This window comes from Apteryx mantelli, chromosome 8 (genome assembly GCF_036417845.1).
Source record: "Apteryx mantelli isolate bAptMan1 chromosome 8, bAptMan1.hap1, whole genome shotgun sequence".
Lineage (NCBI taxonomy): Eukaryota > Metazoa > Chordata > Aves > Apterygiformes > Apterygidae > Apteryx > Apteryx mantelli.
The window spans coordinates 16,255,076-16,268,453 of NC_089985.1; the positions used below are offsets into that span (position 1 = coordinate 16,255,076).

At 35.3% G+C, this 13,378-nt stretch overlaps 1 protein-coding gene across 1 annotated transcript in view; it reads right to left on the reverse strand.

Moving 5' to 3' along the window:
* KCNT2 (potassium sodium-activated channel subfamily T member 2) overlaps window positions 1–13,378 on the reverse strand; it is a 167,574-nt gene that overhangs the window by 28,685 nt on the left and 125,511 nt on the right. Inside the window, exons 22-23 of the mRNA XM_067300442.1 lie at window positions 11,245–11,316; window positions 7,950–8,084 (exon numbers count right to left, since the gene is read on the reverse strand). Of these exons, the coding sequence (XP_067156543.1) occupies window positions 7,950–8,084; window positions 11,245–11,316 (207 nt within the window). The remainder of the gene's footprint in view (window positions 1–7,949; window positions 8,085–11,244; window positions 11,317–13,378) is intronic.

A 13,378-nucleotide genomic window follows, 5' to 3' on the forward strand; every position in this document is an offset into this window, starting at 1 on the left:
TCACAACTGTAAGGCTCTACAATAATGCTATGTTTTGTGTTCATGTCTATGTTTTTAATTAAGTGCCTGAGAACTGTGGCGTTTGGCAAAATGAAATGCTGGTATAATAGCCAAGAAAATTGTACGAAACATTCTCTGTAGAATAACAGCAGCAAACATATATTCAGAGGCTGAGTTTATAAAATATTTTAATGCTGGAAGGAACTATGTATTTTAATTACTGTAGATTTTATTCGATAATTTCTAATATGCTGTTTTCTACAGATGTGTCAACAAAAAAAACCCCGAACTATAGAGCCTTCACTAAATATTTGGTTGCATATAAACTACCATTACACTAGAATTGGCTATTGGCTATTGACTATTTACTTTTTTTTTTTTCCCCTTCGCTTCTATTTATGCACTCTGTGTCCACAGACTGAGAAACCCAGACTGAAACAAACACTTCTTGGGAGATCAAGAATTTAAATTGCTGAGCAAATCAGATGCATACCTGTATTCTTGCTTTGCAATATTTGCACATATAAAATGTTTGTAAGTTTAAAAAGATACATTACTTAACAGTAATTCAGACTTTCAACAACAACAAAAAAAGCAGTGAAAAGAGTTTAATTCTGATCTGGCTGCATTACCCAGATGTTCATGAAGCAGATTAAAGAACCTGCCCACCACACACACAGCCCTCAGGGCTCTGAGAAGTAGAAAGATTTCTAACTTAAGCTACCCAAATACTAAGCAATTTGGAACAGAACGCAGATTATTATTTGAGTATTCCCTTTTTAGACTAGTAGTTTCCTAAGAAAATGAGGCATGTAAGTTTGCATCCTGTTCCACTGATTCTGAAAGTACGTATTTACATCTGGTAATAGATTATTATGCCATTAATGATTAAAGCATCCTGACCTGTGGTTCATTCAGATAAAATAAGTAAAAATTCCAGAATTAATATGTATAGTGCTCTTATGGGAAAGCTAGCAGTTTCTGACAGGTTTATGGCCTTGGGGTATTTTTGAATCACGAAACATTCTCTCAGCTCCCTCCAAAATTAGGTTATTTGGCCACTTTGAATAGAAAGATAGAAACTAGTTTTTAGTAACTGTCTGGTTTCATAACATAAAACAAGAGTATTACTTGAACAGTCTGCTTGTGATGTTGCTCCTAATTCCACTATTCAGAAGCTATAAAGCAATATCTTGTATTTTACTGGGCATCAGAGTGTACTTCCTGGGGCAGAAAGGCAAGCATACTGTTTGAATTGTCATATGCAAGGGAAAATCAGCATCCCAATAAATAATGAGCATCTCCAAAAGTTGACAAGTGCTCCACTGCACTCTGGCTGTAGCAGCAACATAAAAATAAGTGCCGGGTATTACAGTTTATTTGCCTGAAAATACAGAGAGATTTTTGACACAGAATGTAGTATATAAAAATGAAACAGGACTTTCCATTTAATGGCTTCTCTATTTTTAAGGAGAAGAACTGAAATAGAGGGAACGGCACAAAGTGTGGAGTGATGATTATAGCTATCCCAAATAATCTGTAATTATTTATAGGCGATACACCAGATGCTTTTGCTTTTTAGCACTGAAAATTCATGTTAGAATCTAGATGTTCCTTTCTTTGAAGCATTTTTAGCTTCCATAGCTGTTTCACTGGAAGAAATCCTTCTTTATCAGTCCTGAAATGTTCTGTTCTTGTGGAACAGTCAACAATTTGCATTGATACAGAAGACCTTTGTAGAAATAATGAATATGTTATGAAAATAGACATAGAAAATAAGCATTAGTATATACATTATCAGTTTGGACACAAGGAAATGTCTTAAAAATCTGAAATAGCTTTTTGGTAATTTCTTTTTTCTAAAACTAGATAAAAAGAGAGGTTCCAAACCTTGGGTAGAATACTGGGGTTTATATAAAACCCTAGCTTATGACATCAGGGTATTCAATTTAAAGGAATACTTGCCAAGAAATATGCAACACTTAACTGCTAAGGCCAAGTCTCTGTTCACTTACTCTGAAAAATGATGCTGGTAGACAGAATCAAGACCTGGTAATGCTTTACAACTGATGGAGATATGAATTGCTGTACACATATGTTGAAGATGATTACTAATCTTCAGTTCTAACATTTCTGCTTACCCAAAGTGAGCCTCTTTTAAGCAACCTATTTTGGTTTTGGAATGAATGTTGATCATTTCTGATGATCTAGTGTCTCCACTGAAGCTCTCTAAATGAGGGCATCTGGATTCATCAGTTGCTTCTTGAAAAACTTCGCTTTAACTTTTTTCATTTATAAGACTTAAAAGGAGCAGAAAACAGACTGAGTCCTTCAGGATAGAGATGTATGGTTCTCTTATATTATTGGAATCATTAACTCTTTTGATAAGATTTGCTGCATTTTCTTGCTGTTCAAGGAATGAGGTGGCATTATTTGCAATCACATAAGCCCCCTCTTTTCTTATTAGATCTTTCCAGATTGACTGACATGTCTTTTTTCCCCTTCACTACACAAACAAACCTAGGAAATACTGTTTACATCAGGATAAAATGACTAGAGGACACTAATGAAGAGATCCTCATTAGGTGCTATCATGAGGAAAAAAGCCAATATGTTGTGCTACTGATTACAGCTTGGAGAATTGTGCATGTCTTGAAATTACCTTCAGAATCAGCAAGTTCTAAATGGCAACCGCTGCCTGACTTTCCCTAGTCCTCAGTGTCAGTGATTCACTATTATAAAGCATTTTCTCCCAAATGATTCAGTTGTGAAGGAAGGTTCTTGGTTAAAACCAAAACAAATGAATGTCACTGATGGGTGAATATGAACAGCTGGTCTAATTAGCAAAGATTTGCAAACATAATTGAGATTATTATAGAATCTAATGAATTCAAAGCTGATGCTGTTTACAGAAAAAGCATGGGATAAATCAGGTTGGAAGGAAGCTAGGAGGTCTCTAGTCCAACCCCCTTCTCAAAGCAGGGTCAGCTGTGAGCTCAGACCAAGTTGCTCAAGGCTTTATCCCATTGGACCTTGAAACTCTCCAAGGATGGAGGCTGCACAGCCCCCCTAGGAAACCTGCTTCACTGCTTGTTTGTCCTTAAGGGTAAAAGTTTTTTCTGTATATCCAGTCTGAGCTTCTCCCAAATTTCTATAGACCCACCAGCTCACTCATGCAGCAGTGCGAAGAGCCTGGCTCCGTTCTCGATAACCTCCCTGCAGGTACTGGGGGGCTGCTGTTAGGTCCCCATGAAGTCATCTCTTCCCTCCAGGCTGAGCAAGCTTCATTCCCTCAGCCTCCCCTCACAGGACAAGTGCTCCAGCCCCCTGACCACCTAGGTGGCCTTCTGCTGAATTCACTCCAGATTATCCATGTCTTTCCTGTACTGCGGGGCTGAAAACTGCATGCAGTATCTAAATGCAGTCTAACTCGTGTGGAGTAGAGGGGGATAATCACTTCCCTCCATCTACTGGCTGTGCTCCTGTTAATATACAGCCCAGGATGCTGTTGGCTGCCCTTGCTGCCAGGGCACATGGCTGGCCCATGCTGTGCTTGCTGTCTGCCAAGACCCCCAGGCCCTTCCCAGCAGAGCTGCTCCCCAGCCAGTCAGTCCCCAGCCTGTATTGTTGCACAGGGTTATTCCTTCCTATGTTCAGGATTTGTCCTTGCTGAATTTCCCTTGCACAGATGTGACCTCAATGTGGTATGACCTTTGCTTTTTTGCACAGTAGACCTCGAAACAAAGCTCCAGCAGCTTTGTCATATTGTAACAATGATAAATGCCACTCATCAACCATTTGTATGGGGTTTTCTTGAAAACTGCACTTAATAAGTTAGTGTCAAATGAAATCCATGGTGCATTTTGTCAAGTCTTTAGTCTTTTCCCTCAGTTTTGTAGAGAGGAACTTCACTGAGATGGCAGTGCAAGCAGAGCCTAGGTATGGGGAGATGAATGCCAAGGATACCTACCAGTATGTATGTTAGTGTCTCCTTATTGCAATATAGTTTTGTAGGTCTGCTGATGCTAAAATACTATAGATCTAACAAATTATTTGTAGACTTGTAATGATAACTTGATCTCAAACGTTCTAAACAGGTTATGATAATATGATGGTAGAAATGCTAGCAGTTATCATGTTAGCAGTTATTATGTCTCTCTGAATAACCAAATATTAAATGTGATCATTATAAGGAAAAATGGAGTCGACAAACTTGGTGAGAATTTGAATCATTTAACGATGACCATTTGTGTGCACTGTAGTTTAAAAAGCATTGTGCATATGCTCAGGATTTTCTGTAGCTTCCTAGTTCTTTTAATCAGACTTTGATACAAACTCCAAGTAGTGCAGTGTTGTTATACAAGATTTCCTTATGGCCTACTACAGATTATGCACCTAGGAAACGGATTCTGCATGCGTAGATTAAATACATGATAACCATAGCTATGAGATGCAAATTTGGTACCTCTTCACTTGTATGCCAAGTGTTATACAAAAATCTGTAAAGTGCTGGTGATATTATACATTGTAGGTATGAATTTGTACCTGTTAGGTAGTTCAAGAAACTTGTTAAAGTTCTGAGGAAGGAATTTCCTCTTTAAATCCTGTTTTCTTCTGCGTTAGTTCTGTATCTTGCAGTGTATAATTACTTATGCTTTTGCTGGTTGGAAATTTTCTTGTGTTACTGTACTAAGGGGCAGGTATTTAGATTTGAATATTAACAATATAACACAGAACTAACAGCGACAGGAGACAGTTGATGTAGTGATAAAATGTACATAACTTACAGAGAAATTCCAAGTTATTAGGTTTCTGTTAAAGCTGGGTTTGGTCTGTCACCAAGCTATGAAAACAGATTTCTATTAGGAAATCAGTTTTAAAACTGGAATCAGCAAAATTCATACTTTACTTAAGAGTGCATCCTAGCAGAATTAGGGGAAATGACTGTCCAGGTACATAAGGCTAGATGGCCCCTTGCCTTGGGTGTAAGACACACTGCCTGCAGGCTTTCAGCACCAGGGCAGGTCACTTCTGTGCTAAGGTCCCTCTTTTCTATCCCATTCTGGTAAATAAGGACTGGATGGGGAGGAGAAAGCCCTAATCAGATGAATGGAAGACATGAGTTGCTGCTGAACTGGTATTTGGCATGAAACAAGTGAGAGACGCACTAGGTTTTCCTGAACCAAGAAGATAAACCTAGAAAGCAATGCTGTAGCATCTTAGCGCCCTATTTGGTTTGTCTGCAAGTTGGAGCTGACTCAAATTATTAAGTTTTAGGTCTACTCCTATTAATAGATTTCTTAAGGTACTTGAAACATAGCACTCACAGTGTTAGCTACTAAAAACTTAACTGCCAAACACCAACAGGTTAAAACCATTAATAGAAAGCAAAAGGAAATAGAAAATGCTCTTTTTAGTACTGTCTGCCTGAGGAAACCCACTATTTCTCTGAGGTGGATTCATGGGGGACTCAATGGTTAGCTTCATATTTTATATCAAGAAAGTGAAAACAATCTGTAGGACAAAACTAATAAATCTTTCTTGTACTTTTAAGCTATGCTAACTTGTTCTTTCCCATCCAAAGGATTAAAGATGTCATTTTATATTCGGAGTGACTATTTGTGTCACACTTCTTTACCCCTTTTTACTCTAATTAAGTCAGATAAGGTAGTGTTGTGCCACAGTTTTAAGTGGTACGGAATAATTTCTAGCCTTAAAGGTACTAATAACCCAGTCATGTTTTAAATGATGTATCCATCTTCTAAGTGAAGTTGGGGGGAAACAACTCTTTCAGCAAAGTGAGATTACTAATTTATGTAAATGGGGGAATAATGTCAGAAAATGTTTATTAGAATTGGCAACCTAGGCCAATCAGTATTGCAGCACACTTGCTTCATCTTTTCAGACATAACTGCAGTCTTATTGAGGCCAACTGATCTGAGTCAATCAAATCAATAAGGCTTTGATTAGCCTCTATCTTCTGAATCATTTCACTTAGTGTGACTTATGTGTCATTTTTTCAGTAATGTTATATGGGAATAGCATATTTTAGCAAAATTTCAGTGATTTAAAATCTTTCTTCAACACGACAATTTGTGTACAGCTTCTTATTTATTAGTTTCTTACATTATTAACTGTTGTTAAATAATGAAAAACCTTTAAAAGCATTCTTAAAGTTTATTTACCAAACTATCTACCTTGGTGCAATGAATGCAGTTTGTTTTGTAGAACAGGTAAATACCATTACCTCATACCTCTCCCCAAAGTTTAGTTATTTCGGCAACTTTGACATTATATAAAGATGCAGCGAACATATTGTATGTGTTTTAGTAAAGTAGTAAAATTAAAAAAGAATTTACAAAATACAGTACTTCTGAAATTTTACAAAGTCTTCTGAAAAGACAGTGTTAAGTCATAAAGCAAGATATTTATTTTGATTTCTTTGATATTTCTAAAAAGAACCATGCAATCTTAAAATTATCCTGAGCCAGATATATGCTTTATATATGAGTTAAAGCTGCCATCTAGTGTAAGCATTGTGCAAGACAACTGAATGATTAGATAGTTCTAGTTGTATACCTATGGTGTGTACTATAGCACTGGTGCGCTTTTCTTTTTGCCTTTTTTTTTTTTTTTTTGCCTTTTACAAGGTAGAACACAACGGGTATTTTGTAATTTTTATTTATTATTCACCCAATTCTTCCATTTTATACTTGGGGAAAACTTATTTCTGGAAAATTTAGAGATCTATGCAAAAGCCTCAGTGAGATGGCCTAGTGCAATATGGTTGAGTACACTTTAATGACACATAGGTTAAGTTAAATGATAGTTACTAAATTTAATATAGATGTGATTATGAAAAAAACCCACACACCTGTGCTAATATAAGGTGCATATTCAAAACTCAAAGTTTTTTTAAAAAGGACAGAATTAAAGTTTGTTATGTAACATTGATTTTGTTTCTTTTCAGCACATGCAGTAATGCAAGCTGCATTTAACTACATTGACACGCACAGCTGAATTTAAAAAAAATCTCTATTGAAATACTTTTGTTTCCATGAGCTTGTTTTTTATAAAAACTGACATATTCGAAAGACTTGCTATGCATCTCTGTTTAAACCTAGAAGCTTTGACACAGAAAAGGGCAGCAATATTGAATGATATTGAACGCTAGCAAAGGACTAATCCTTGAGTCATCCTTGCCCACGTGTGATTAGAATGAACCACAGTAAGTGCAGGACTTAGGCCCCAAATCAGGGAGGTATTTCATACCTAACTGGTAATGCATTTTTTGTGTGTGTGGTGTTTTTTGGTGGTTTTTTTTTTTAAAGTACCTAAGAACTTTTTCAGAGTTTATAGTAGCATATATCATTCCGTACTTGTTGAATCAAGACATTTAACACTAAGTGAGGCTTTTATGAGGAGAGATTAAATCAGGAGATCTCTGTTTAACCTAAAAACCTAATTTTCGTTCGAAATTAAAAATTCAAAATGTGAACACTTACTACTAACTTCATAGTATGCCTTGCTAAAATGGTAGTTTTAACTTTAGGATGATCTACTTTTCATACTTGGTTTAGTATTACTGTGAAACACTGCTGCACTGAGGCAAAATTTCTTCCTCGTTTATCTTTGGTCCTAGGTCTTCAAGAGTAGCTTTTTTCCCCTTCCTGCAAAGCTGTCAGATGACTTTTAAAATTATCATTCAGTTTTTGGGATGTACAGAATTTCATCTGAGATTTCAGGTGAATACCTCAGTATGCCAAGAAGCTGAGTGTACCACTAAGCAGGGGGCAGAGAGAGGAGGCTTGCCCATGTAAGACTTAAGTTCATGTAAGGGGAAACTTAAGTTGAAGAAAGGAAAATAATCATTTCTCAGATAAATACAAAGGCATTATTAAATATTTCATGATTGACAATGGTGTGTGATAGATTGCAAAATCTCTTACCGGAAGAGTGTTTGAACATTTACAATAGTCTTAGCATCTGCCATGTAGTCTTCCTCAGCACTCATTGTACTTTCTTTGTCCACCACCACCATATTAGCTGCAAAGGTGACCCCACATCTTAGTAAGTCATCTAGGCTTTTGTGAAGAGAAAGAGGGAGAAAGACACAAACAAGCAACTTAAATATGGAACACTCAAACATTATGGATGACTGGAATTGGTAAATTATATGTTGAATTGCTGGTTCCCTTCATTTTGTTATCTCCGTGTACCTACCACAACTTCCAGTGTAATCTATATCAGGTATATTGTTTCAATGAATTTATATAATATTAAAAATTAGTTTTCTTGACATCACACAATGCATATCGGTGGGTTGCCACGGTCCCTCTCCTTTCACGAAAAAGATAAATTTATTTCAACTTTTTAATAAGCCTTTAACAATTACATGGGAAGACTGTATGCCCTTGTGCTACAACACCTTATCTACCTCATTACAGGTACTATTTCTGCAATAAGTAGGTTTTAAATGATTTGGGTTGTTTTTTCCCCACGTCAATTATATTTCAGTTTCAAAATGTTAATAAGTTGCTACCAGGAGATCTAATACATTTCTCTTTAAGGTTAGTCTGTGTGCTTGAAGTGTTCTCATGATGCTTTTAGGAGCAGCTGTACATCAGTAAAGCCCTTTACCTTCCTGGACAATACCTCCTATGAAGCCCAACCATAGAAAATAACATCAGGTAACTGAGTTACACTTCCCATTATGTCTTATAGCAGTAGTTCCAAACTGAAGCATTTTTCATTTGTTTGGGGCTTTAACAATAATATTTTGCGAAGAAACCAAGCACTTTTCATAAAGCTTAGAAAGGTGGGTTTTTTTTTTTTTTGGTAATGATAAACCCTGCAAGGGTGGGGAGGGGACCTAGGTATCTAGCAATTTTTTAGTAAGTGGTAATAATAATAATAAAGAAGTGTGGTGTTTCCATGTCATCTTATAATTTTTCTATCATATGATAATGCAACTGATTTTTGATAACTATTAACTAAATCTTCTAGAAATTTTCCAAATAAAATAGCTCCAAAATTTAAAAAATATAATTTAGTATCTTTGAGGTAACTACTATAATTATCCTGGAGGAAATGTACAAATCATAAAATGTATATTTTTTTGCCTTTAATGGCAATGTTGTCAGGATTTCTAAGGATTAACTTCTAGAGATGACCACACTGTTTTTAATTATATGATTTATATTAGACAATATTAATTCATCAAAGCAAAAATTCATCTCACAGGAAAGGGTTAATTTCATGGTTTCCAAGGGAAATTGGAAAATTAAATATTAGCAGCATTCTGTTTACTTCCAGAGAGAAAAGCCCTTTTTTCATAAGAATTGCTTCTCATTTTGCAATTGATTCAATCTATAATTTTAATTAAGCCTTACTTTTCCTGATTAAATTTCCCTTTTCAACAATGATGTTTTCAGGTTCCTGAGTTTGCATATGATATTTTATATATACAATATATATTTTATATATCGTGTGTGTGTGTATATATATATACAGGATAAGAAACTCTACAAATTCCTGGTATCTATTTTACATTTCATAAATATTTTAATAAAAAGGAGTAGTAGATATGAAATTGAAGTTAATACTGAAATTGCTTGGTGGTTTTATCTTTCAGAGGATGACAGTTCATAAAAGGTGACCAAACCACAAAGATATTAGACACTAAAAGGTAGAAGGTGGCACCTTTGAACACTTTGGAAATTTATTTCACAGCTATTGAATGAGAAATGAACTTTGCAAATTTTACATTGTATTTATGAGCTAAAGATGATAAATGATAAAGATGATCAACTTCTATTGATTCTGCATAATTTCAGATGTTTAGAAACATAGGAAATAAGTGTGAACTGCATTTTTAAAGGGCTTGTTATTTATACAAACAGACACTGAAAAACAAACTACAGAATATGACTGTCAGTTCTACTTGATGTGTTGCACCTGCTGTATTGTCAGAAATGATCCACACGTTCATGCTATTATAACTGTACACTGTAGAATTCTGTATTAGCACTTGTTTCAAAACACTTCATTTTTATGCATTCAAATCTAAAATTGATGTGAAAAATCTGCTGTGAAATCGAAAAGAAATCATTTTAGGAAGGATTTGGCATTTTCCTTTTTGAAAAAACTCCAGTAAATTTTAGTAAAACTTAATTTTCCTTGTTATTAAAAACAGGTCAACAACTTTGCATTATTAATTATTTGGGATACTTTGATCCAATTCAATTATTCTGTCAGTATAAATCCTTCTTATAATTGTTGTGGAATTAAGAGAGAAATTTTAGTAAATATTGACTACTGAAGACACCTTTTTGGATGAGGGGGAGGCAATCTAGAAAGTGAAAAATATTTCTATAGAATCATTGCAAATATCACAATGGCTATGATATCACCAAGGTAAATGAGTGTTTTTAAAATCCATGTTGTAACAATGAAATGTGTTCAATATCCAGAATTTCCATTGAAAAACTGGATTCCAATAACTCAGAGCAGGGCAAAAATTACTTGATTTCCATCATGGAAACCCAACACAGTATTAGCTATGCAGTAAAGCAAACCATTTTCTTGTTTGAATTGACACTCTAGACATAGGAACTTACTAAAAAGCTAATGAGCCCATGTTCTTCTCTTGTTTCTGCCTGATTTTTACATTAAAGCTATGTTGCTAAACCTAGATTTGAAAATATGTTTTAGAAGAGGTTAAGACAGAAATGTAGGAGTAGGTGACATTTTAAGTAGTGGAAAGCGAAGACTGTTAGACACACTTTAAACTACCATTATTAGTACTGTCTACATCCTGTAGCTATCTTTATAAAACCTTAGTCAGTAAATCCAAGCCAACATATAACTAAGTATAGGATAACACTAGAATCAGGGCTATAATCTGGCAATTTCTAGAAACATATTAATGCACCTAAGTGTTATTTTAATCTTCTGTTTTGAAGATACTAACCTGCATTCCCTGTCATGTAGAGCCATAATGTCAAGTAAAGCTTTTGATGGTATTACCTGTAGCTACGTAAACTACGAATGAGATATTTTTCACTAATGATATCCTTTAGTAGTCAGAAATTTGAAATCCCGAATTATAGCACACTGACACAAACAATGCATGCAAAAAGATCATCTTCAAATACGACACCAAACTTAAGCATGCAATCACGATACACACAACAAACCACTGAGCACTACAATGTTAAGTTTTCTAACAGTTATTTCACCTACTTGTCAATAGAGCCCACCATGTAGTAAACCATTGGAAACCAACAGATTGCATCCAGAAAATGCATATCTGGCCTAAGCAGCAGATGGGATTACAAAATGAAACACAACATCACAAAGCAGCATCTCTTCTAAAGAATATCAATACACTGGTAGCTTGTTTAAAAAAAAAAAAAAACTTTTAAAAACTTTGGCAGTATAATTTAATATTGTAAACAGTAAATAAGTTTGCAGAAAGCTGTGAATCAACAGTTTGTTCTGATCATAAAGAGTGATCAGAATTAACATTTATTAATAAATGCACTTCTTAAATCAGAAATTTTATGGCACAGTTCAATTCTAAATATCTTATAAAAATGAATGACTGATGACAAAGACACTCTACAAGCATGATTCCAATGCATGACGTAAGAAAAATGAAAACAAGCAGTGAAAATTTTTAATAAAAATGTGAAGTGGAACCCAATCATCATTTGGTTTTAGAGACATTAGCTCCATTCAAGTCAATGGTACAATAATCTTACATGAAACCTTATTTTTAAAAAGGGATGTGGAAAGCAAGATACTATATCTTATTGTATTGTTTTTTCAGTCATAAATTTTACTGGGTGTCGTCTTCTCTCATACTGAAAAACAACTGAAATCTTAAAACCCATGAAATGTATAGATAGGTGAATAAGCATGCCATAATAGATTGCCTAGATAAACAGAGAAAATGGGTATATAACAGCAAGGAGGAGATATTTTTTAATTGAAAGTGGTTGAAGTCCTAAGTCCAGTGAAGTTAATTGCAACATTCCCATTGACTTGAATGGGGGCCTGGATTCCACCTCAGGCGAGTACGAAAAGCACCACCGTGCCTTTCAGCTAGATTCCTGTAGCCCCACAGATGCTGGCCTTTCAGAGGATTCACTGCAAATGCTGTGTAGAGAGAAACAACACTAAGGGTGTTAGTTTAATTAACAGCCATGGTTTTTACTTTATGCTGAGAAAAAGCATTTTTAGGCTTAAAATGTGACAACAGCATAAAGATAGGTATCAATATGCAAAGTCAGGCACTACCCTGAAAAAGAGAATAAGCACTAGAGGGCACTGTATACTTGCATGTCCAATCTTAAATACCATCTAATATGAAATTTGCAAACCAGAAGTCTTTACAATAATAATTTAGACTTTTACCAATTTGTGTAATTCATTTTATGCCATATTATAAATTATAATTAAACCCATTTCTATTTTGCAAACACAGGTATATACTGCTTCACTAAGGATCTGGATTTTTGTATAACAAATCACTTATAATAAACTAGAACATATACATATAAAGGAAAAGCGTCAGCCTGGAATCAGAGGCTACATGCCACTTTTGCCATTGTCTTTTCTCCTCATCATAGTTTGATTTAATGTTCTGTACCTGCTTAACCTTCATTTTTGTATCTTCCAAATTGAGATTGCAAGTACTTGAGCAGCACCAAAGTGTTTGAAAAAGTCTCATTCAGTGTCTGATTATAAATGATCAGTCTTGCCATACAAGAATTTGTCTGAAATTTTAAATAGCTAATGCAAGGAAATCTAAGAATTCCACAGATTTCCAGACAGATATGACAGTAAAAGCAATTACTTTGATTAATCAGGAAGGTTCAGATACTCTCTGAAGCTTCCTGCATTCTCTGAGACCTACAGGCTTACCAAGGCAAGGGAGACGTCAGTCTCCCTGCTTTTGGGCATTACCTCCCTCTGTTTTGATACTGTCTGTGGAAATATATGTTCACACTACCTGATTTCTGTACCTGTGGTAGATACCTTTCTAACCCCAGTTTTGAGAAATGGAAAAAAGACACAGCTGAGAAACTGTGCCTTAAGATTGCTTTTCTTGACTCATAGATGTATGTAAAACTATATATCCCTTGTATTAGTTTTCTCATGACTTTTTTTCTTTTTTTCCTCAAATATCATAGGAGAGATAGCAACTTCTAGTACCCTGGTAGGCTATAGTACTAGATCGTGCCTGTGTCAGGGGATGTGCTGCTGTTCTTTCCTTTCTCCCCCCATGTAGATCCACTGTAGAGATCTTCCTAACCTGGTACTCCAGACAGGCTTCCTGCTTCCTTTGTGCTCCTTGCACATACCCTTCCAG